Here is a 27,228-nt window from a genome sequence, read left to right as displayed (position 1 = left end):
ACTCACTGAAAGGCAGATTGTTTCTTGTGATGTGCCATGTTTACTGTGTTTGTAGGCTGGGAAATTAACCTAGGCCGTGTTTGTTGTACTTCAGTAATCCAACAGGTACCATTCTCAGTGAAATCATCCACATTAATTACCAGATCAGTGAATCATGGCCGATTCATGGGTATGGAGAAATGTTCCTCTGGTTGTTTAGACTTTCAAGATCATCCTAAGTGGGATCCGGACTAACAGGTTCAAGACTTATGAGGTTTTGCTGTGTCTGAATTTGTAACATGCAAACATACCTGTCCTCCATTTTGAATTGACACTTATCAGTTTGTACTCTGTAGATGAGTCTAGTTTTGTGTACCCTATGTAGAAAGTGATGTTGTGATAGATAAATCTAAGGTATGTTATTATTTAAGATGTATTTATGTGAATATGATATCACTGAGTAGGGCTGGGACAGGTAACTGGGGTATTCGGGTCGGGTTACCCACAGGACTACCCGGACCTGTGGTTAGTCACGTGATATATTGTTAAATGACAAAAACTTACTATAGCTCAGTGGTTACACTACAAGTCGCTAATGTTAACATTTCTTTCTGACGATGCACACATTCCTTTTGACTTGTAAATGTTGAGTAAAGATAAAGCTTCAGTCAACTTCAGTGAACGCATGATCTGATTGTTTGATACATGTACCTAAACAGTTTTAGCCAGGGCTGCGGTAAAACAATTACCAATCAGACATTTTGTTCCCTAGTCTTGAAACTTGCAGTTGGTACCCGTGTATGGTCACCATTGGTCGGGTAATAGGGGTCGGGTACCCGGGTAGTTAATTTGGACTCGTCCAAGCCCTACCACTGAGCACACTGAACAATACACTTATTGATTGTTTTGTGAGACAGTGAGGTATTGCAATCATCAGTTCATTACTAGTTGTAACAAGAGTGCTGATTGTCACAATCTGGCTGATAATAGCCAATAGTAGGTCAGTGTTAGCTGTCTTGTGTGAACTTTGTTGTTTGATTTAAAATGATATGGTTGGGTCATTAGATTATCCAAATTGGGATTGTGTGGACAATGAAATTGACTTGTTTCTTTGACAACTGCCCAACTAAAGATTCAGTACAAAGTATACGTTTCAATATTATGGCAGACTGTATTTGGCTTGATGGTGAGTTAGCATTTTTCCTACAAGCTATTCAGTCACAAACATGATAAAGCCTGGCCTGATCCCTATGTTAGCTGACTCTTCTGACAAGTATGAGATGCTGAGACATTTTCTGACCCAGACTCCCCATAGGGGCACTTGATATTATGAACCATAATCAGTAATGGTCCATTTTCGCCACTTTTTCTCTATGTTGTGCATGGCTTGTTCTATCAGGAGAACTTGTTTTTGAAAACCCAAACCCACCGAACAAAATCATTTGGTTCACAATCTACAAATGACATGAGTATGTTGTGGTATTGAACTGTAAGACGGTTAAATGAATAGTTTAATATAGGACTCAGACAGAGATACTAAAGTACTTCTTTCATTGTTTTTAGATGAGGCCCTCCATTGGACAACATGTGAGGGTCCTCTATGACTTTGAAACCTCCAAGAAGGGGGAGATAACTCTTCTGACAGGGGACATTATCCAGATCACAGAAGTTGTTGATGACAACTGGCTGCGAGGTCGACTGAGTGGCGCAGAAGGGATCTTTCCCTCCAATTTTGTTGAAAGTATCACTCTGCCCAGCGTACAGCCGGGTCAGAAGATATTTGCTGGTGTAGACGAGTTCCGGGCTGATCAGGATGGAGACTTGGGAATTAACAGAGGTGAGTGGCAAACATGGGCTTCATGCAGTCAACATCCATGTTATTCTTTGAGTTTTTATGTTTTTAATTCTCCCTGTGTTTGCTATCTGCTACAGTAATTTATCAATTTTGCTCCTGAATCAAATATTGGGTACATATGCACTGGCTTCTGTCGGACATACTTTTTTAAAGCCTTAAATACAGCAGTACACGATGGTGGGCCAAATGGTTTAATGTGATAAAACCTCGAAATTTGATAGCATTTTTTTTTGTTGACTCACTGAAAAAAATGAAGTACATAAATGAAACAAGTGAGATTGGTTTGGCCTCATCAACTCTACTTTTCAAGAGAAAACATCTGCTTCATATCTGCATGTGTCTTTCCCGACAGGGGACATCATTGTGGGGTTGCAGCAGCTGGATGACAACTGGTGGCAGGGAAGCTGTGGAAGTAACACAGGGATATTTCCTCTCACCTGTGTTGTAGAGCTGGTTGGAGATGATCCCCTCTCTGAAGCTGACCATCGGTCAAGTCAACAATGTGGTTCATTAACAGAACACATCTGTGCCAGAGCATTGGTGGACATTACTCCCCAGATAGATGGGGAACTTGGGTTTGGAATTGGGGATGTTATAACCATCTCCGAGATTATTGACTCTGATTGGTACATGGGACAGTTTGGTGGTAAAGAAGGGCTGGTCTCTTCTGTTTGTGTTGAGCTTTTAGAAGATGTTGAAATATCAAAGTCAAATGCTGGTCATGCGACGGAGAATCATGTTCAGGAAACCCGGAGTTCCAGTGCCTTGGGTGGTGAAAGTTCTCAAGCAAACCAACTAAATGTCTCATCGTTCTCAAGTGAGAACACCCGATCGTATGACACAGAGATCACACCCTATGCTCGGACTATCTACCCTTTCCAGGGCCAGTCTCAGGATGAACTGTCATTCGGAGCCAATGAAATAGTCACTCTCATCCAGCATGTTGATTCAGAGTGGATTGAGGGTGAGTTGGATGGCCGAATAGCACTCTTCCCTGCTGGATATGTTGAAATCATTGTGGACTGTCCTTATGCTGAAACAGAACAGAGCCAGGACTTTGGACAAGTTCAGCCAGACCCATCAGCTCCAACTCAGCCATATTCAGCTCCTTCCGAATCATCAGCAGCTCCTGTAGAAGCATCTTCAGATGTGGCTGAGAGCTGCAGCATAGGAAGCACAGACAGTGATCAGCTTGGTTTGGTCCTGCATAAGTTTGAAGGAGAAGTGGACGGGGATTTGAAAGTCTCTGAGGGTGATACTGTGATAGTTGTTCAAGTTTTAGATGGAAATTGGATTCAAGCTCGAGATGAGAGTGGGCATATTGGTCTTGTGCCTTTAAATCATGTACAGGTGATAGGAGAAGGACCCCGCCATGTACCACCATCTGATGTTGACAATGTGATACAAACTAGTGAACCAGTTGTGCCCATTCCTAAGGAAAATGGTGTCAGTTCGAATCGTGATACATCTTGTGTAAAGACACCGGAAAATAATAATCATGAGCAAGATGTTGAAAAATTGAAAATAGGTAGAGCTGATGAAGAATTTTCAGCACCACAGCCTGTAACTGAAAAACCCATGTTAAAACCTAAACCTGCAGTTAAGCCAAAGTTGGCGCCTAAACCTGTGATAAAACCCAAGCCACTTGTGTTAACACCTAAACCTTTCACAAAACCCTCAGGAATGTCCACCAGTTTGAGTGTAGGGCATGTCTCATCTCCTACAGAGAAGAGTGTGTTCAAAGGAATCAATACATCCAAGTCTCTCAACTCTCTGATAGAAGAACAGTTGAGGAGTGCTAAAACAGAATCAGGGGAAATAAACAGGTCTAGAAGCTCCAGCACCAAAAGCAGTGGATCCAACTCTTCAACTGGGAGCTTCAAGAAACAGGACTCCCTGAATTCATTTCCCCAAGAGTCCAATGCCCAAAGGTCCAGACCTAATAGCATGGTCTCTGATAGGTCTTCAAGGCCTGGAAGTGAAGCTTTTGAAGATATAGCCAGTCTTGATCAACATGAAGGCAATACCAGTGTTATAAGTCAGTTCAGCGATGTGTCTCAGCAACCTAATGATCAAAGTGTTCAGTTTAGTGCCAATTCTTATCAGTTTAGTACGGACTTACCTCCTGCACAATCACCCAAGCCCAAAGATGCCAATGGGTTCATAAACAGTGCGTTTGTGAAGGATCATGATGATCCACATACACTTCAAATGAGCCTCCCAGCTCGTCCTCCACCTCCTGTGCCTTCTGTCAAAGGATCCAAATCAAAGACCAGACTACCTCCAGTCCGAGCTCCACCACCAAGACCCTCGGCACCCCGACCTGCTCAACCAGTCAAGGCACCTCCTATGTCTGCAGGATCATCAAAACCACACCCAATCCCTCTTAGACCTGCTCCTCCAGTGCCCAAAGGCCCACCAAAGATGCCAACTAGACCCACTCCTGTAAGGCCATCAATGCCCAATGCACCCCGGAGGCCTCCACCTCGACCTCCACCGTCTGACCTCATGTCCTTCAGTCCTGAAAAGGATACATCACAAGGTAAGTTGAAATTTGGTTTTGTTCTTAAATTACAATTGTTGTTGTGGTTTTTTTCTTTTTCAGAGAAAATTGCTTAATTGAATGACCATCTAAGTGACCATCAGTTGCCTGGATGTATTTGTATGTCATCTTACCCCAATAACCCAATCCTCATTATAGTCATGGTATTGGTTACCATGGCTATTACGTTTATAAATTGAAATTAAGAATGAAAGTTTAGGTGTCCCTCAGAGATTGTAGATCTTTGCAGATTAAACTACTTTTGCAAAAACAAACCAGGATCCCTTTACCATGTTTACCATGCTTGCCACCCTGTTATTTGTTCAATTTTGCAATAGCCTCAATAGGAGCATTAGCATTTTGGAACAATATTTATCAGGCACTTTTTATGGATAGCAACTTCTTTTATTCTTTGTCATGACGTTTCAGGGCTACTTCTTGCTCCTCCATAAGGTGAATGCTGAATGGCGGGATGAATGTACAAAGATAACAACATGATGACAAAGTCACTGACATAGGATTAGTGTACAATGATCGGCTTCATTATTATATTGTTATCTTTGTACATTAATCCTACCCTATCGGCCGATATGCATGATATATATATTAACTCCTTGCATTACGAAGCATTCACCATATGAAGGAGCAAGAAGCAGCTCCGAAATGTTATGACAAAGAAGAAAAGAAGTTGCTATGAAGTGTCATGTATTCATGTTCTCTCAACATCTCGTAAATGCCTATTCACATGATCATGATTAACATGATCAAAGACTTAATAATTCTCAGGGTTTGAAATTATGTTTTGATGTCAAACGAACGGGTGCTGAGAAACTTCGTCAGTACAAATTCGAAATTTGAGATAAAAAATCACCAGACATGTTTATTTACCGTTTAAATAGTATTTATTGTTCTGCTAGGCATTGTTTTATATCTAGGGATTAAGATTACCTTGTGTATTTTCTCGTAAACTAAGCCGGAAACAGCAATCAGCTGTACACACGTTTTCTTGGAATCGACCGGTGATTCGGTCAAGACACACCCAGTGATATAACTTTATAGGATAATGCAAGGATCGGCAACAATTGTATCTGAAACTATTTTATTTATCAGGAATAATATATTCCATTATTTTCTTAATTATATGCATCCTTTACTAAACATATTTAAAATAATAATAACCCTAAGCGAAGCAGCTGATCGCTATTCCCGGGTATTATTTTTTACATGGAACATGTCTGACCAGTCACCGTCAAGGCTCACGCGCACGTGAGCACGTGAGCGCGAGAATTTCATGTTGACATAGAATCGTCAAACAAAAACAAATATGACTTTTAACGAGTCAAAGTATGTCATTTATGATATATGTATCCATTCTCTGTCAACTAAAGTTCGTTTCAAGGCGTCAATAGCGGTATTCTGACCGTGGTTGCTGTTAATAACGGTGAGTTGTGCGATCTTCCGATCGCTTCACACACGATTTCGCCGAAATTAATAAAAACAATATTATAAGGAATTTTGAATAAAATTAATGAAGTAAGTTACAAACATAAGTCCAGAAATACAAAGAACACTTTTTATAGACAGACAGTGTAATTACATAATTATTTTGCGTACTTCAGTATGGATTTGTTGACATGGTATTTCCGGTGTTTCGTGCTCACGGTACGTAATGTCTTTCCATGGGAGGAAAAAACATCCAAACTCATAATTCGTGTATAATGCGCTCCCCCTTCTACACAGCTGTGTTTTTCCGAAAAAAAGTGCGCACTATACTCAAGAAAATATGGTAGAGACATCTTGAGGCAGCAGTTTTGAATTTTGAATGTAGAAGTATGCTGAACTTGGACACAGGACAGGCATTTTGATTACTTGTTTATTTCAAGCTCATGAGCGAGAGAAAATTTGGTAAAAATTAGTGATACTACAGATGGGCTGGTGAGGCCACTTTTGGACACACTGGTGATGAATTGGTCCAGGGTATATTTCGTAGTCATGATAATAAAATAGAGATGTGGTACACTGGATATTCGAGGATGCTAAACATGCTAAAGGATACAGGCAAAATAACATAAGAACAAAGGAGCAAAAACATAAACCCTTACGGCCTATCTGTCCTACTTTCCTAATAGATCTAAAAAGCTGTAAGCCAGGAAATAAAAAAAATTGGTCTGAATACAAAATCTTGCTGAAAACCTTCAACCTATCAAGCCCCATTAGCATGATTAGCATACAGTCTCCACGCTGGCATGTGACTATACCGGTGCATGTTTCCTTCCTTGTATTAATTGATGAAAATAGTAAAAAAGGAGGATATGTATCAGGTACACATTTCAGTTACTTTCTAAAGTGTTTATCAAAAGCTTGAAAGTTTGTTAGTGCGTTTATTTCCAAATATGTAATAATTTCCAAAGTAAAAAAACAAGCAAATGAAAAGGACAATGTAGGCATGGTTAGTTTCATTGTTACACTTGTAAATGTTGAACATGTTGTTTTTTCATATGTTTATTGATTTAAAGTTTTGTTATTGTTTGCATGGTTGGCAACCATTGCTTGAGAGTTCTCTGGCTGTATTTTGTAGGACTACCTTGAGAGGAGGGATTCATTGAGGGGATAAATAATCATTTGAGCGTGTTTGGTGTACCATTTCCAGGATTACATGCCACACCACACATATGCATGTACGTTGCTATGTAAGTGGAATAACCTTGAACATGATGTTCAACCCCATTTAACCTCATCTCAAACCCCAAGTCTAGCACAGTTTTATTTTTCACAAGCCTGGGTTTAATGGACCTCATGGGACCCTATTCTACCCAGAGATATGTGGAATTCTTTTGACACGGATACAGATCCTTCTATGCTCTGATGCTTGTCATAATGTAACCGTGACCAAGGTAATGGGAGTCAGTTACTTGCATATTTCTTTACCTCCGATTTGACAATGATTTGATGTCGTATGGTCATGCTAAAACATGCGAATTGTAGACGTTTTTTTACTTTTGTGTCACTTTACCTGTTTCCAAATAGAGTTTGATGTTGTTCACAATTTTGCTGTTTTTATGTTTAAGGCAGTGTCAGAAATATGCAGATTTGATCAAAAGATGCTATCATATGCTAACGGGATGATCATGATCATGATGATAGATGTCAGGTTTAGCGAAGTTTTGTTTTCTTGTGAGTTGCCCAGAAACAATAAATATTATAAACAACATTCAGTATCATAACCATTATCACATTGTTTCATGGGGGCACGGGTGGCGCAGTCGTCTAAGGCGCCGCGACTCGCTGTGCAGAGTTGTGTCCCTTGGGCACTCCAGAAACCTATGATTGTGGGTTTGAATCCGGGTTCGCCCCGATTATGTTTCTAGGTTTGTCAGCACCATGGCCATGCTCGTGGCCATGAAGTGGTAAACGTCTGAGACCTGCATCACTTCGGGATTTCCTCCCACATTAAGCTGAAACGCCGCAATATAACTGGAATACTGTTAAACATGTTAAAAGCGGCGTTAATTCCAACTCACTCACTGTAATTCCTAACACCAGGCATGTGAGGGTTATCCTGTTTAAGAGAAATCTAACTGATGCTATAACTCCAGAGTACAATATTTAACACTAGACATGTTAAGGTTATCATGGTTATCCTGGTTATGAGAACTACCCCTTGATTTATCTTTCTTAATTTTGAACACTGTCATCATCAGGGTTAGAAACCAATTAATATTTTCACAAGTCATGTGTACCATCTATGTAATGGTTAAAGTCCATATAAAAATATCACTAGTCCTTCCTGAATTTACTTGTCCTCGACCTACCTGGTTCATGTTATTTTCAAACCATGAGTGAGTGAGTGAGATGGATTTAATGCCGGTTTTAACAGTATTCCAGTTAAGTGATGCAGGTCTCAGACTTTTACCACTTCGATGAAACCCACGAGCACTGGTATGGTGCTGACAAACCCAGAAACATAATCAGGGCGAACTGGGATTCGAACCCACAATCATAGGTTTCTGGCGTGCCCAAGAGATGCGACTTTGCACAGTGAATCACAACGCCTTAGATGACTGGGCCACCCATGCCCCTCTTCAAACCATGATTAGGGTTAAAGTGACAGGCTATATCTAAGATAGTTTTCGTCTCTTATCATGATGATATCAAAGTTAGAATACACTCTCACAAGTATTGTCCAGAACTGTGTACCATGACATGCATGATGATTCTAAAGTGAACAAAGCATTGCGACATATATAGTGTCACCTTCACATACCTGAGGACATTGTCCCTAGCCTGTGTCTCAGCGAAACAGTCTGTCAGCAGGCCTCCATTCCATGGTTCAATACAGGTATGTTCAAGTGTATGTGTTGACCTATATATGCAACATACATAGCTAATCTTGGACAATCAACAGTGGTAAAGTGATATATATCAATTCAAAGTAGAGCTAAAAGTGACAAATATTTTACACTAAGGTTTCAATATGTTGTTAGCATGGTTAGGATCATAGTTTTATAAGCACGATAAGGCTACCCTAAAATGTTCAAGAATTGTCATGAAGAATGTAAATTGTGTAACCATGGTCACAATCAGCATGATAGTGTTTGAAACTAACAGTTTTGGACCACGAGTATTTATAATAACATATAGAAAAAACCTTAAAAAGGGCAAATTTCTACTAGTCCTCATGATACCTTATCTATTGGGCAGTTTGACAAGGACTATAGGACTAGTGCCAGTTTCTAACCCTGATAGTTATCACAATCAATAACAGACAAGCTATGTTTATTGATCAATAGATACCCGGTAACCACTGTTTACCAGGTAGAAGTATTAACATAGTCAAGAGGGTATTTTAGTTGCAGAATTCAGGGGTGTCCTCATATTGAAGCGTTGTGGGGAAATCCAAGGAGGAAGTAATGTAATACTAGTATTGATATTAACAACAGAATTACTGGCTTCACCTCTCATGAGTCGAGAGTGTTCATTCAGTAATCTGTTTGCCGTGTGGATCGTCCGTTGAGAGGAAATGTCAGTGACACATGCAGCACATATTTCTGAAATCAGGAAAATGTTATCTGGTAGTTGAAATCCGTTTCATGTGAGACTCGCATAACAGTAAACAATGAAGGGAAATTTTCATGGGTAATCGTGCTAATTTTCTTCCAGTTAGTGGGGAACTGCATGCAAACAAAAGGTTAATCATGTTAATCCACCCTATTTCTCTGTTTGAGCAGTGTTTGTTGAATTTCTAAAATGAGTCATTTGAACAAATGAACACGAACAGTTCAGTGACAGTTCTCCGTGTTCACGACGAAGACTCTGCGGTGGATAATTTTTGAGCAGATGGATTTATGACAAGAGGGGTAACAGGACATGAGGCTTTAAGCATATTTGTTGTGTGGTCCAAACAGTCCTGTTTCTCGGAGTGCATCGTGGTATTTGAAAATTTGGCAAGCAACACCTGAACGGAGTCCTCGGCAGGAGAGAAATGTTCTATTGTTCTTTAGGTATGTTTATTTGGTTGTTGATTATAGACAGGGAGAGTAAACAGGAGTTTTAGGTAAACTTGACCTGGCTCGGCAGTGCTTGTTGTTTGTTGATATGTCTGTTAGCTGTTAACTTATCAAACCCCAAGTCTGGTTGCAGTTGGTCATAATTGACATAGGGTCAGATGTGGGCTGCTACTGTTATCAAGTGATATTGATGTTGAAAGTTTCATTCATCAAGCTTGTTTATTTCACTGTGGTTTATAGCTTAACGTTTGCTGTTTTAATTAACATAGGGAGTGTGACATGGTTTACAAGTATTTTTAAGAAACATTCAATAGGTTTGAATGCAAAAGCATTCCTAGTGATCTTGGAATGTTTCCTCTATCAAGATGCAATTTGCCAACGTGGCCAAGAAGATGTTTGATTTGCCTGCAAAGCAAGCTTGTATAGCATAGCTCTACAATGTTCAAAATTTAGGGAAGTTCTCACTTTATGCAATAGGGTGTTAAGAATTAAGGATAACGTATTTGACGTAATCAGTGCCCAGGGGCTCTCAAAATTGGAAATAGGGGGCTCTTATTAGAATATAATTTTGGTGAGAGAAAAAACAGAGTTGAAAGAATGTAAATTTCGTGGTTTATGCTGGCAGCTTGAAACATTTGAAATGATACCAAAAAAAGGTCTGTGCGTATTATACATGGTAGATATATTTTCCAGAATTTAATTGCCCGTAATTAAGGGTGTATATAACATGTATGACACATGAATGCATATTATACACGAATAAATAAGTCTTGTGTACATTGATCAATTGGAATTGGTGCTAATTGGGATTGTTCACTTGCCAATATAATAGCAAATATCGGCATGGGTGCTTATTAGAGCAGGGCGCTTATTATGTCGAATACAGTAAAAGTCAACTGACAAGGGTCCCAGTCATAACCCTTTAAACATGCAGACATGAAGGGGGTCCTTGGATTCAAATACGATAGGAGAAGACCTAAGTTACCGAGGGCCCCTTTGTAAACTGGTATTGGAATTTAACCTGAACACAATCATTGACAATGCTGAAGCTTAAACTGTTGAAAATGGGGGTATGACAAGGGCTCATGTGTGATCCTGTTTGTATTTAATGCCGCACACGGCTATGGGCCAACTATATGACAGCGGTTTGTAAATAATTGACCGTGGACGGACAATCCAGTGATTGACATCATGTGCATCGATCTAGGCAATTGAGATACGATGACATGCATCAACCATATTAGCAAGCCTGACCACTTACCCAATCCTGTTAGTCACATCTTACGACAAGCATGGTTTGCTGAAGACCAATTCTAATTCTAATTCTAACTAGGACCCATGTGTCTTTCTAGGTTATTTTTAAACACTGTTGCTGATAGTACATTATTACTTGGACTATCAGTCAGTGATTTGAATAATAAATATATGCATTCTGTTCTCTTGACCATTGTTAACTATCATCTTTTTATATGTACCTAGAATCATAATACCGTATTCGACGTAATAAGCGCCCAGGGTGCTCTCAAAATTAGAAATAGGGGGCTCTGATTAGAATATTATTTTGGTGGAAAAAAAACAGAGTTGAAAGATAAATTTCATGGTTATGCTGACAGCCTGAAATGTTTATGTACGACAGATATATTTTTCCAGAATTTTATTGCCCATATTTAAGGGTGCATATAGCACACGAGTGCGTATTATACGCGAATAAATTAGTCTTATGTACATTGATCAATCGGAAGGGGTGCTAATTGGGATTGTTCACCAGCCAATATATCAGCAAATGTCACCGTGGGCGCTTATTAGAGCGGGGCGCTTATTACGTCGAATACGGTATATAGAAATATATAGAAACTTAACTATTCTTCATGTGTATAGGTAATAATTACCTGTATAAACCTGCAATTAATCAACTTAATCATGTTAATACTAAATATGACCTCGGCTGATCCATCAGCATGATAAGGGATGTAAAAAATTGAATTTTCTTCCTTTAATCATTGTCCATCTTAAACATGGTAATATTAATAAATGTAAGTGTGTCTCTGGCAGTGAATTATTAATTTAGTATCGATATTAATAAATTTCTATAGATACAGTATGGAAATTAAAGAATGATCTCATTATATATGATAAATCTTTCCCTATAAGCAGGAGGTAAACATTATGAGGTCAGAGGATCATGAGATGATTTAAAGCATGAGTTAGTCTGTAAATGAGTGTGTTTGCAGAAGACTGAGCAATGAAAAATAATTCGTTGCTTAACATCCTCACAATCCTGATTCTCCACCTGGAAAAAGTGTTCCAACTGTGGAATTAACCTGATTGTGACATCACCCGAAGACTGTTTTATTGGTTACCATGGTTACAGGTGTGACTTTAGCATACATACTTCATGTGTACATTCCTAAGGACTGATCATGCTGTTGTATTCTGTTGAATCGAACCTTTTCTGCAGTTATTTAGCACACAAGTCTTCAAAGAATAGCAACATTACAAGGTTTCGGATCAGTTCATTTTCTAGGATAATAACTTATTGTTTTCCAAAATGTCCTGAAGAAATTTGTCCTTTTTGGTAATGGTACTAGAGAACATGGAGGATGTCCTATAAAACTTGCTAAAATCATGAAAATGTCACAACGACATTTGTCAAAATGAAATGAATGGGCAAATGTACCTCAAACTGATTAAAATTCACCATGCTCACAAGCAGAGAAAGGGCAACACAATCTATCTTCATCACTCCATGGGGATCATGAGTGGAATGTGTCCCCAGCAGTCTATTGTTGATCTCAGATGTACAGGTGCGGGGTATTACCGATATAACCAGTATACCAGTACATACCATGATATGAAATACCAATGAATTCATACTTATCACTATATGTTTGAAAAATATCGATATAGTGTTTTTTTTCAAAATCATGTATATTTTCATCTTGTTGGCAAAATTTACATAAGTGAAAAGTCGATTTGGAATTACGCCATTCAGTAATTAGCAACTGATTCCTGTGATCGAAAAAGCGAAAATGTACGCCACCAGCGTCCTCTATTGAATGTTTCCGTTACGCATGTGTTGTTACCATGGTTACTAGGGCTGCAACATATACACTATAAGCGAATACACTTTATATTATGAATATTGGGTAATGAATATGAATATCAGTTCACAAGTACAATAACAAGTCAGCAGTTGATGTATTATTTGTTATATTCAGTGAAACAATAACAACATAAATTATTTGACATGGTTTTATCAATTATTAATATATTATACATTCAGAAACTGCACTCATCCCGGTACTAGTATCTGCTCAAATGCGAAAATGCCCAGTGACCACAATACTGTCAAATTAAATAATATAAGAGTGTTGTATTTGAAGAAATCTGTGTGTTTAATAATTAATATGTTCTTATGGATATTTTTAGGTACAGGGCATGTAAATGCACATGATTGCATATTCATATATAATCGATTCTAGTGGCCACGAATAACAAATTCAATTCATGAATGGACTAAGTTTGATTCACCAAATACGCGAGTAAATCGTAACAGCCCTAGTTGTTAGCCCATAGCATCATCCACTATATGATGATTGTGAAATTGTTGGAAATGTGCGGGGGAAGTCTGATGTATGGGTCCATTACAGATGAAAGACTGGATGTAATATATTCTGGTACATATCGCAATACATGAATCATTTTTGCAATAGATTGAGATAGGAAAGTCAGGCCATTAACCATCATTACTAACTAGGGTTGCGACGGGTACTCGAGTACCCGATAACGGGTCGGATAGTTTAGGACTCGAGTCCAATTTTCAGGACTCGAGTACCCGTTCAGGGGAGATAACTCTAATCGCCTTTCGTAACTCGTAAGTCACTTCAAAATGGACGACAAAGTGGACAAACGTTCAAAGGTTTTAGGTAAGCCATGCATGCATTTAATAAAAAACATAATACCTTCGAATAGAGTGAGTGAGTGAGTATGGTTTTACGCCGCTTTTAGCAATATTCCAGCAATATCACGGCGGGGGACACCAGAAATGGGCTTCACACATTGTACCCATGTTGGGAATCGAACCCGGGTCTTCGGCGTGATGAGCGATTGCTTTAACCACTAGGCTACCCGACCGCCCCTTACAATAGATCAATAGATGTTTGATGACCTTTTATTCGCAAAAGCATTACAAACAAGTGGGACAACATTGATCTACCGGTTCTCGAGTCCGGCTCCGGTATTGTCTGCCGGGTACTCGAGTTCAGTTATCGTACCTGGTCGCAACCCTACTACTAACAGATGACTGTATTGGGAACCCATGGTGATTCCAAGTTAGAATTGATCCCTTGCAACCTGTTTATGACTGTGTTGATAGTGTGTCATCATATCCCGATTGTGGTTTATCATATCGTTCACTGGATTATCTGACCCAGACTCAATTACTTACAGGCCACTGTCATATCACTGGATTATTGCTGAGTGCGGTGTTAAACAACAAACATACAACATATTTTAATCCATTATGGAACAAATCAGTTTGAAGACCAATTCTACGTGTCTTTATCATGTTTGTTGCGTGTGTGTTCTAATTGGTCTACTTCTTCTAAATATTTGTTAATTAGTAATTTCAACATGATAAAAATCTTTTTCATTGAACAAGGTAAACATTTCATGTTTACACACATGATAAACACTGAGTTAGCTGATTAGAATCGTGAAAATAGTGTTTTGTTTCAGGACTGTATCTAGACATGCTCAGAGCCCAATTTTCTGCCCCAATTTAGCATGGTATTATTTTGATAGTTTAATAACTACTCTTGTATACGGACAGACAGATTAGATAGAAATAGCGTAACTTGAACATGTTTCCATCATGGTTGTTTGATGCCACTATCATTAATTTTTGTCTCAAATTCAGAATTAATGTTAACATGAATAAAAAAGAATGTTATTACACATAGACTATGCTCTTTGGACTTTGTAACCCACCATTCACTGGCCATGGTGGCTGCTGTTATTGTAAGTACTGTTGTAATCTGTCACACTTATTGCACAATGTACACTGATGTTAGTGATGTGGGCAGGAGTATGTCAGATCTCAAAAACAAGGTATGATAAAGCTCCTCTTTGGTCAACTACATCTGCAGGAATTGTTATGAAAGTTATGAAATGTGTTTATATTAATCATGTTAATGAGAACTTGACAGTTGTATGTTTCAATCATGTTAATGAGAACTTGACAGTTGCTAGTTTCAATCATGTTAATAAGAACTTGACAATGGCATGTTTAAATCATGTTAATGAGAACTTAACAATGGCATGTTTCAATCATGTTAATGAGAACTTGACAATGGCATGTTTAAATCATGTTAATGAGAACTTGACAGTTTCATGTTTCAATCATGTTAATGAGAACTTAACAATTGCATGTTTCAATCATGTTAATGAGAACTTGACAGTTGCATGTTTCAATCATGTTAATGAGAACTTGACAGTTGCATGTTTCAATCATGTTAATGAGAACTTGACAGTTGCATGTTTCAATCATGTTAATGAGAACTTGACAGTTGCATGTTTCAATCATGTTAATGAGAACTTGACAGTTGCATGTTTCAATCATGTTAATGAGAACTTGACAGTTGCTAGTTTCAATCATGTTAATGAGAACTTGACAGTTGCATGTTTCAGTCATTTTAGTGAGAACTTGACAGTTGCATGTTTCAATCATGTTAATGAGAACTTGACAGTTGCATGTTTCAGTCATTTTAGTGAGAACTTAACAATGGCATGTTTCAATCATGTTAATGAGAACTTGACAGTTGCTAGTTTCAATCATGTTAATGAGAACTTAACAGTCGCATGTTTCAGTCATTTTAGTGAGAACTTAACAATAGCATGTTTCAACTTATGAATGTAAAGCTAAAATGTGTCAACAAGCTGACGTTAGTCCTTTTATGAAGTTGATACTTTATTACCATGATTATACCACGAGAGTGCATGTTGTCCATTGTTTGGGAGAATTGTTATTTTTCCTAACGACCCTGAACACAAACGGGTCGAGGCTGGATGATTTGTTTCAGACAAGTGCCTTGGTTCACAGTTCTGCATGGTCGCGTAAAGCGATGCAGTGTTAGTAGCCAATCTCAGCAGATATGAACTTCAACATTGTCAAAATTGCCCTTTGGCGCTAACCTATGCTTGATACTTGAACTTGAGCAAGTCAGGGCTGATATTCTACTAAAATATAGCTATCGAGAGTATAAACATTTAAGGAAAAACTGGCCTGAATAATGGATTTTGTCACAGATTTTCTTTGGCCATCTAGTATTCTGGTGATTGGTTATCTCCCAGTATTGACAAACCAGTAGGGATGACACTGGGATGTGTGACATGTACTGCAACTAAGGGAGTTTCATTATTTGAAGTACATTAGTCAACATGAAATATAGTTAAAAGTTAAAGTAGGATTTAGAAATCCATTGATTTTGGAGACTGCATAATTACAAATGGCTCCTGAAAATTTCATGCAGAAAGCATTGGGTTCCATCATATCCAAAGCAGTGTTCAACAGCATGGAATGTTGTTACCGTATTCGACGTAATAAGCGCCCTGCTCTAAGAAGCACCCATGGCGATATTTGCTAATATATTGGTTAGTGAACAATCCCAATTAGCACCCTTCCGATTGATGAATGTACACAAGACTCCATGTATAATATGTACTCGTGTGTTATATGCACCCTTAATTACGGGCAATTTAATTCTGGAAAAATATATCTGTCGTGTGTAATATGCACAGACTTTTCTTTTGTATCATTTCAGGCTGTCAGCATAAACCACGAAATTTACGATCTTTCAACTCTTTCACAAAAATTATATTCTAATATGAGCCCCCTATTTCTAATTTTGAGAGCAACCTGGGCACTTATTATGTCGAATACTGTAATTGTAACAAAATTCCATGCTGTGAAATACTATTGACCACTTAGATAGAACTATAGCCCCGACGATATGTCATTGACCCTGTTCATATGTATATGGCGTACAGAGAAATGTCGGGCAATGTGGTCATACCAATATCAGTGTTTTTGCACGTTTACCGGAGGCCTCATATTATCATCCTGTACACATAAACAATGAGGAATAATATGCACTGGAAGTCACATGGGATGAAAGAGAGGATTGCTGGATGAATCATTAAAACTTATTTCAGTATCAGCATGCATCTAACAAGTCGTACATTTAAATAAGGTTTCTATTTTGTATCTATTCTCATAAGAAGTACAGGTGGCCCAGTTGTCTTAGGCGCCACGATTTGCTGTGCAGAGTTGCGTCCCTTGGCAACGCCAGAAACACTGAAGTTGTAAACGTCTGTGACCTGCATCACTTCGGGCTTTCCTCCTTCGGGCTTTACTCTTTGACACCTTTCACCCCCATTTTCCTTCCTGATAGTCTACAGTACTCACAATTAGATTTACCTGAGTAAACCCCTGCCATGTATGAATGCCTTCCTTGCCTCAGTAGATGTTTCCGTTTTGCTAGATGTGTTTATTTGTTTGTTTGTTTATTGTTTAACACCGCACTCAGCAATATTCAAGCTATATGGGCAGTCTGTAAAATAATCGAGTCTGGAACTGACAATCCAGTGACTGAAATCATGAGCATTGATCCAAGCAATTGAGATCGATGACATGCATCAACCAAGTCGGTGAGCTTGACCAATCAATCCCGTTAGTCGCCTCTTACGACCAGCATAGTCGCCTTTTATGTGCTAGATGTAAGATCCTACTTGGCCATAAGGAATTCACATGGACATCCTGAGCTATGCCCATTATGATTACAGTCTGCATCTTCAGCCACTTGACAAAATTCAGGTTCTTATGGGGCAGTCGGGTAGCCTAGTGGTTAAAGCGTTAGCTCGTCACGCCGAAGACCCGGGTTCGATTCCCGACATGGGTACAATGTGTGAAGCCCATTTCTGGTGTCTCCGGCCGTGATATTGCTGGAATATTTCTAAAAGCGGCGTAAAACCATACTCACTCACTCACTCATTCACTCAGGTTCTTATGAAATTTCTTTCAATCTGGTAAACGTAGTTAACAAAAGCTGTACTTTAACACTTTATATCTACTGAAAATGATGCAAAGTAGACATGATCTATCTTGCAGACTCTAAAGTTTTATCTGTCCTGTGAGAACTTCTTTGTGGATTTTAAGGATTAAATAGCTATCAAAGATTAAAGATTTTCAGTCAAATTTGATTCAAGATTTGCTCCAATATTTCATTCTTTTGATGCTCAATATGCACACTCATATTGTGGCCTTATAATTCTAGAAATAATGTTCAATGTTAATTAAAATCAATATTGCATCTTGACACATACCATACAGAGATAGTTATGAACAATAATTTACTAGCGATGTATATTCTCAGGATACCATAATCAATCCTGCAAGGGAAACAAAATTTATTTAGAAAACTGTAATTTGGAAATAATCTTTAAACCAAAACTAAAATACCTGAAGTACTTCATCTGTAGTCAATGTCGGATCAATCACAAGCAGTAGTCGCAACTTTAGCCTCTTGTCTGAAGCCCATGTCTAGTAAAATCCTCATTGGTCTAGTAAAATCCTAATTGGTCTAGTAATATCAGCTAATAATAGTCCATTGATAACTCTAAAATGACTAAACATGTTGTAAATAGCCATGTTTATGGTAGGCTCAAATGTTTTTGGCACAGACTGTGCACACAGTGAAGAGTGATGGAGCTTAGACTACTATTGCGTTCTCCCTGTTGTGTGGCAAGATGACTTCCTGCTAGGTAGCTGCAGTGGCTGCATAGCTGATCAGGGCGTGAGACAATAACATTCTTCTATGTCTGGTCGCTGTTTGTAGGCTTGGTAGTAAGTGCTCAACAGACCATATCAGCCTTCAGCACCTTCTACATTGCCATCAGCTCTTTGATGAGTAGGGAATTATCATGATTATACCTCACTCACTTCATTATCTATCATGTCTATCATGTCTATCATGTCTATTGTTATCATGTTTATGCGTCTTATTTACAGGGTTGGAAATTGGCGCTAATCTGCTTGCCAACACTGGTTTCGTTAGTGTTAAGGTGTCCTAAGGGCTAGTAGACTTTTGGAGGGATATTGCTGAATGTAGGCTAGTAGAAGTTCTTCATTAATTTCTATCACTTATTTGTTATTCATTGGCTTGTATCTGTAATGGTACAAGCCAAAGGGTTCTTTGAGTCCTTGGCTTTTTCGGCTATGGTACTTTTGTCAAGCATGTATTTAAGGACCTCATAAATCTTTCATTTTGACATTAAGTATGTGAGAGTAATGACAAGGACCCTTGCTTTTTTTGCAGCCTTAGAATTTTTTAGTTATATTGTTTTAATGCTTGTCATCATGGTAAGTGCTAACTGATTATTATTCTAGACAAGAAATGTTTGTGTACTGATTCCAAATGGTTCCTGTGGATATCGGTTTGTTTTGAGTGTTGTGAAGTAAGCTATTGTCATAGTGATGTGTGTTGAATGTGGTTGTAAATGTTAATATCCTAGTATTTCTACAGGACGTACATGCCAATGTGTATTCTTGTACATGCCAATGTGTATTCTTGAAGAAATGTTTCAAACTATGTCTGGTTGCCTTATTTTAGCATCTACGTTGCATTGCATGATAAATATCAATATGTTTATTATTTCCAGATGTAGATGATGAGGTGAATGCGGAGGTGGTTGCGGAGCTGAAGGGAAGGATAGCAGAGATACAGAAGGATATACAGGTGAGCTAATTCCCCCCTATCTCTGTGAGTACAGGAGTACATCCGGCTAGGAACCGAACATCTATCAGCTGTGATGTCACTGATTTCTCTGACGTGGCCAGTAACTGAGAGCCCTACATCTGAGTTGAGTACTGAGGTATGTGCTGAGTGAGTGCTGGCATATTAGCTACAGCAAAGAATATCAAATAGATTATTTATAATTTGTAGGTCTCTCAAGTTCCCATTGATCTTTTCATCAAGCAGTATATGTTGAGAAAAATGTGAGTAATAAATAAATAATGAATCATTCCTCTGGAATGTATTCTTGTGTTGTAATCTCCATATCAAACAACATACAGTCAAGTGTCATTAATCCAACACTTTATTTGTGAAGATCTGTGATAGAATTGGTCTTCAGCAACCGATGCTTGTCATAACAGTCAACTAACAGGATCAGGTGGTCAGGCTCGCTGGCTTGGTCGATGCATGTCATGGTATCCCAATTGCGTAGATCGATTCTCATGACGTCAGTCACTGGATTGTCTGATCCAGACCCGATTCTTTACAGACCCTCGTAGCTGGAATATTGTTGAGTGAGGCGTTAAACAAACAAACAAACAAACAATAGAGTGAACTAAAGTGAGGAGCGCTACACTGGTTATTACTCAGGCTATTAAAAACTGATTTAGCTAGCCCTTGCACATCCTTCACGTATTCTAAATCTGCCATACAGTTTGTGTTGCAAATAAGCTCCCCAGGTATATATTTTCAGCACCTTGTCAGAGTGCATATCCAGGGGTCAGGTATTTTGTTTTACCATTGAAAAGTTTATCCCTTTTTGCAAGCAGACCACTGCCTCACAACTTATTTTGACAGCCACACACGTATCACCATGGTGAGAGACGTTACAGGCATCATACTGACATGTACTCCCATGTCTGCCAATATATTTTGATATGCCACCTATTTACCATTGTTAATCACCCTCTATAAAATGTTTAAAACCATTTTTTCTGCCATATGTTTGGATGACATAGACATGATAGAATGTGAAGGTCACACATAATCTCATTTCCATTATCGTTTGTCTATCTTCTATGTAAGGTCAAGGTCACTGGACCATTGTGTCAAATATCAAAGTAATGATGAAAAAGGGTGAATCGATACTCCGAAATTCAGATGTGATACATTGAACAGATACATGATACAGATGTGTATAGTGATTCTCGATGATACAGAATACTGATTTTGCACTTATTTAACTTAAATAGGGATAACCATGAGCTACAAATCAGTTTGGGACCATGTTGACTTCCTTGTAACTTTTTGTGATTTTACACTCACATTAACATGCTGACATGCTCAAGTGTTTCAGTTCATGGCCTTTGTGTTGTAATTCTGACTATTAAAATACATATCATATTGTGACCTTCTGTATCATTGCGACCCTACTCCTTGACTTGCCAAGAGCTTCATTCAAAAATTACTGTCTGTGTGGTTATGGAGAAAATTTGTAACAACACTCAACTCTGCATCTGATCAAAGGTCAAGCTCACTTCTTGAATTTAAAACTTGGGAGTGTGCAATATAACTGATATACCAGTATATTGCAATACGGCTCCCTGCAATACACGTATTGCTATACAACTCTCACTTATCAATATTTACCGATACAGTCACAGAAGATTTAATTATAATTATGTTAATTACATATATCATGATATATCTTCTATCTTGAGGCAGGTCAGGTTTTCTTTCTCAACCATGTAGCCAGCACACACTTCGTTCTGTTTGCATTAACATTCCATATTGATGACGTAATAGGTAGTCTCGTTTATCCATACTACACATCTCGCAATCTCTGTGTGATACATTATCATGATTTTGGGTCTTTCAGGGGATTCCAGGTTAGAATTGGTCCCCAGTTAGCTTGCCGGTCGTAGGAGGTGACTTGAATCATGTAGTCAGGATCGGTGACATTGTTGATGGCATGTCATATCGTAACCCAATGACGTAGATCGTTGTTCACAGTATCAATCACTGGATTATTGGGTCTGGACTGGAGTACTTACAGGCCACCATCATATGCAGTCGAACCTCATTATGTCGAACTTGTGGGGACCTGGAAAAAATGTTGAGTTGTCAGGGGTTTGAGACTTCAGGGAATGTTTTGCTTAATTTGTAAACTTACGACACCCAACTGAGTTTGAGACAACCAGAAATTCAACATATCCAAGTTCGACACAAAGTTCGATTGAAGCTGGAATATTGCTTATTGTTAAGCAACACATGCACGCACGCATGCACACACACTTACACACATTAAATACACACTAACTCATGTTAAACACACACTTACACACATTAAACACACACTTACACACATTAAGCACACCCTAACGCACGTTAAACACACACACACACATTAAACAATAACACACACACACACTAACACTAACACACTAACACTAACCACAAACTTGTGTGACCAGGGTGACCGCTGTACTAACAGCAGATATAACACAAGGTCTGTGTATTTCCCAAAGTTTGTTATGGATGGGGATTTCCTTGTTTCCATCAAAACTCCAAATCTGACATGGACTGTCCAAGCCTTGATTGTATTTCAGAACAGAAATATCAGCTAAATCTGAAATACATGTTTCAATGTAAATGGTTTCCATCATTCCAATATTCAGACTTGTATTGCTTCCAATGGGACATCCCATTTTGATGTGTACAAGACACAATATTATTATCAATTAAGACCCTGTAATACTATACAAGGAGTACATGAATCTCACACAGCATACATCTGACAGCATTGGCTTGGAGAACATACAGTAGATATGTTGTACCATTACACTGCTCTATTAATAATGGGTGTGAAGTAACATATGCTTCCTGTCTCTTGTTCAGTTATATATATATATGGTTTTGAGGTGAAAAGGTGCTTTCAACATCTAGCCCCAAGCCCCAGTGTGTTACACAATAGTAGTGTTGGGAATTGGGACTTGGGGTCCTTACTGTTCGCTGCCATAATCATGATAATATCAGAACCTAGGAACCTCCTTAATCTTCATGTGTAACATTAGGGTTATGACAAGGGCCCACTCTATTTCATAATTACATGTATGTAAAAAGTCTTGTACCAATTCAAAATATTATTCAAATAATAATCTTGGTTCTCAGGCACCGCCCGCATCATCATAAAGTCACCCGCATGTTTGGTTTTTATTTCTATTTTCACCAAAAATATAAAAATCCTAAGTTACACAGTTACTTCCCTTTACTGTGCATCTCAACGTTATGGTCATGGTGGCAATAGGAGTTTGTATACTTGTCTATGTAGGGAGGCCCTTTTCCAGGTTGATGGTATATAACTGTTTATTTGCGCTCACCCACACTATATTTTCAAAAGTCATTGCCTAAGAACCAATTCTTTTATTTTTTTAAGCCTAAAATATATTATCATCATAATGATGTCGGTTTTTAGCAATTTCACATTAGACCAGATTCAGATCAAGATTTTTTACGTTGGTAATAGATACCATCCATACCACTATCCAGGTTATTGTCTAGGTTTTGCTTGAGACCAGTTGTTTGTATTTTGATTCCTAGAGTAGATATCTCTTTGCCGCCAGTGTATTGCACAGGTCCATACTTGTGACATCTGCTTGTATGTAAAGATGTTGAATCCATCATCTGACTGTCCTTGTTTCAGAGCTATGAGAAGTCGTGCGGGGAGCTGACGTTGATGCTGCAGCAGGTGGGGGAGGAGGGGAGAGAGGAGATCCTGGAGACTCTAGATGACCAGCGAGCAAATGTGCAGGGACTCACAGAGGAACTGACCAATCTCAGACGTATGTGCAGCTCACACTCTCACATCAATGATTTATGTATCTACAATATTTAATGTGCTAATAAACCCCTTAGGTTAACCAATTGCAGGGCATTTCAGAACAGAATAGATTCCGCATTCCGGAGCAGAATTGTTTCCCAGAATATTCAACTACAAAGATTTTCCCAGGGCAGTCCATAACATAATAGATTCCCATAACATTCAATGACAAAGAGTTTACCAGATCATTTCAGAGTAGAATAACTTCCCCCAAAATCAATGACAGAGTTTAGCAGGGCATTTCAGAGCAGAATAACATCCCACAACATTCAATGACAAAGAGTTTTCCATGGGTATTCCAGAGCAGAATGGTTTCCCAGAACATTCAATGACAAGAGTTTCCCAGAACATTCATTACTTGAATAGTCACCAGGGTATTGCAGAGCAGAATTTTTTTTTCTCCAAAATCGTGAAATGACAGAGTAGGTTCCAAGAAGCTCTGGAAGACAATGTCACTCAAATTATTCTTTCTCCAGTCTCACTGCATCTAGCCAGACCAGCTGATGGAGACACTGCAGACAAAGGGTCAGCAGATATCCTGATAACGCTGATAACTGACCTGGACATAAAATAAACCCTACCAATAATATAAATAAACCAACATTGTTTAATTAACTTCAATCTATGCAGGTTACAACACTGTAGTCATAATAATCTGCATCCCAACAAGTTACTGATGTTGACTTGGTAAACTTAACTAGTATCAGCCATGCTGTAAGATTGTCCTGCAGGAGTTGATTAAATCGTCTGTGTGCATGTTCCTGTCCTTTCTTCCTCAGAGAACCTTCACCAGCTCTGCCCAGCTGAACTGCGTCAGTACCAGGCAGAACAAGAAGCACAGCGTCGGCGAGAGGAAGCCAAGAGGAAGATGGAGGAAGACAAGAAGAAGCAGGAGGAGCAGAAACAGAAGAGGAGGGAGAAGAGAGAGAATGTAATCGCGGAATTGTTGGCTACAGAGAAGGACTACCTGCGCGACCTCCATCTGTGCATCGACACCTTCCTGGGTCCAGCTGCTGAGAAGGTACAGTGAAGGGCCAGGAATTAGGCAGAAATTGTTTTCGTATCTGTTCAAATAGATGAATCATTTGAGTTGCAAACTAATGATGAAATATTGTCATAAGTATGTTACCACTGCTCTGTTGTGCTAAAGCTGCTGATAGGTCAATGCTTAAGTTACATTGCTTCTGTTAGACGTATAGGATTCTTTTGAATTTATTTACCGTATTTGACGTAATAAGCACCCCACCCTAATAAGCGCCCATGGCGATATTTGCTAATACATTGGCTAGTTAATTGTCTCAATTAGCACCCCTTCCGATTGATCAATGTACACAAAACTTATTTATTTGCGTATAATACACGCTCATGTGTTATATGCACCCTTAATTATGGGCAATTAAATTCTGGAAAATATATCTGCCGTACATAAACATTTCAGGCTGTCAGCATAAACCACGAAATATATCTTTCTAATAAGAGCCCCCCTATTTCTAATTCTGAGAGCACCCTGGGCACTTATTACGTTGAATACGGTAAATTTTGGAATCTAATAACTTTATTGAATGCACTCTATAAATAATTAGTACTTCTATTGCAAACCGTATAAAGTCAGCATTGGAATTGCTTCTTCATAATCAAACAAGTTTTATTTGACGAAGGTCAATTTAAAAAAACACAAGGTTGTTATACAACATTATCTTTGAATCAAAATGGTAACATGAACCAGGATTACTTCTGATGATAGATTTTGAAAAGGCATTTGATACGGTTTCAAAACAATTTCTAAACAAAGTTTTACAAAAATATAGATTTGGGCCTGAAATGATAAGGTGGATAAATGTACTGGCTTATGATACGACATCAAACATAATACAAAATGGACATCTTTCGGAATGTTTTACAGATGAAAGAGGCTGTTGACAGGGAGACCCACTGTGGCAATATGTTTTCCTCCTAGTAGCCAAAGTCCTAGGGTGTATGATTAGAAATAATACAAAAATTAAGGGGATCATTGTTAATAACAAAAAACACAAACATGGGCATTATGTGGGTGATACAAAATAATTTTTGAATGGTAAAGAGGAAAGCTTGTATGCCGCTATAGAAACACTAAATAAGTTCTACGAAATTTCTGGCCCCATATCTGAAAATATTAGGAATGTCATTACCTATAACTGTGCCAAATTTCAAGCTTTTATCCCAAAGTGCACAATTGACTCTAGAGTCTTTAGAGTGTTATGACTGTAGTGTTGGTGACTGCTGAGTGAGACAGACTGTTTACTGTAGCAGGTTCCTGGTGTGGAAATGGAGGTGGTGTTTGGCAACATCGAGGAGATAGCGGACGTCTCGCAGAGTTTCCTCACCATGCTGGAAGGCTGCATCAACGGGAAGACATTTGAGGAGCAGATAATAGGTGACGAATATATTGGGTTAACAATAGGCTGCTAGCCTGAGGCCATAACAATTACGTCCCATTAAATCATATAGTCCCTCAGACCCCTGAGATATCTTTCAATGTTTTTTCAAAAACAAAAACATTATCATCCCTGGATATCTGACAAGCATTTCTGTTCAAAAGTAGAACAAACAAGTGGTCCACTAATGTTCACATGAGCTTGTCTGTTTTTGTTCAGAAAACGTTCACAGATTATAAGATACTGTGATAAACTACAATGTCATTGAATAACGTGAATTGTTTCAGGCCCCAACTTTGTGCATTTCTCTGAGGACATGAAGAACACGTACGCCCCATACTGCCGGAACCATGATACAGTCATCACACTCATGGAGAAGGTGGGTCTTACACCGTAACATATTGAGTACATGGTAATGAATGACCTGCAGGGATTCCTGTTTAGATTGATCCCCAATTACGTATGCGAGGACTTTATATACTGGCTGTAATTATTAAAGTGTTTGTATTGTTTTTCCAGTACACAGATAACGTAGAGGTGAAGGAGTATTTTGGGCGTATGATCACCAAGCTGAGAGAGCAGACCAATGTCTTTGACCTTGAGTCCTTGCTCATCAAACCCATACAGAGAATACTCAAATACCCGCTACTGCTGAACGAACTCTTCAAGGTGAGTAGGGTTTTATTCCACATGTTTCAAGCTTGCTTTTATTACAAGATGGGGATTCCACTGCAGATAAGGTTCCCAGTACCTTTGCTTGTCATAGAGTTTACAAACAGGAGTCCCTGGAAGATCCAGGTTATAATTCTTCTTCTGCAACCCATGCTTGTTGTAAGAGTTGACTAACCTGATCAGGGGATCAGGCTCTCTGACTTGCTGATGCATGTCATCGTATCCCAATGGTGGAGTGTGATGCTCATGATGTCAGTCACTGGATTGTCTGGTCCATACTTGATTATACACTTATTGCCATCATATAGCTGGAACACTGCTGTGTGTGGTGTGGTTTTGAATAACATGATGCTAAAAAATATGAGGTTATTAAATGAACATTTGCATATTTCAGTCAACAGAGGATGATCACAAAGACAAACATGAGATTGTTAAAGCCATCAACGCCATGACTGACGTGGCTACTGCGATCAATGAGTACAAGCGGAGGAAAGACTTAGGTAGGGTGATGATAAAGACTAACAATAGATGACCCATGTCCCCAGTACTCCATTCTTGTTAAAACTGTACCAAAATACCAGGGGTGAT

General features: G+C 38.7%; 1 protein-coding gene across 3 annotated transcripts in view; it reads left to right on the top strand.

Annotated features, from left to right (window-relative positions):
- Positions 1-27,228, top strand: part of LOC139462541 (dynamin-binding protein-like) — a 52,619-nt gene that overhangs the window by 9,420 nt on the left and 15,971 nt on the right. For 2 of the 3 annotated variants that reach the window (XR_011653035.1, XM_071244346.1), the window contains exons 2-10: positions 1,543-1,816; positions 2,187-4,376; positions 19,601-19,677; positions 23,378-23,516; positions 24,334-24,575; positions 25,841-25,967; positions 26,256-26,347; positions 26,488-26,637; positions 27,035-27,140. Coding sequence is in view for 2 of the 3 variants with exons in the window: in XM_071244346.1 (XP_071100447.1) it covers positions 1,543-1,816; positions 2,187-4,376; positions 19,601-19,677; positions 23,378-23,516; positions 24,334-24,575; positions 25,841-25,967; positions 26,256-26,347; positions 26,488-26,637; positions 27,035-27,140 (3,397 nt within the window). In the remaining variant the exon portion in view is untranslated. The remainder of the gene's footprint in view (positions 1-1,542; positions 1,817-2,186; positions 4,377-19,600; positions 19,678-23,377; positions 23,517-24,333; positions 24,576-25,840; positions 25,968-26,255; positions 26,348-26,487; positions 26,638-27,034; positions 27,141-27,228) is intronic. The other variant, XM_071244347.1, reaches the window with a different exon arrangement.

This window comes from Haliotis cracherodii, unplaced genomic scaffold (genome assembly GCF_022045235.1).
Source record: "Haliotis cracherodii isolate W230 unplaced genomic scaffold, xgHalCrac1.p SCAF_15, whole genome shotgun sequence".
NCBI classification, from domain to species: domain Eukaryota; kingdom Metazoa; phylum Mollusca; class Gastropoda; order Lepetellida; family Haliotidae; genus Haliotis; species Haliotis cracherodii.
Note: the sequence above shows the minus strand (reverse complement) of the source record. Positions and strands in the feature narration are given on the sequence as shown.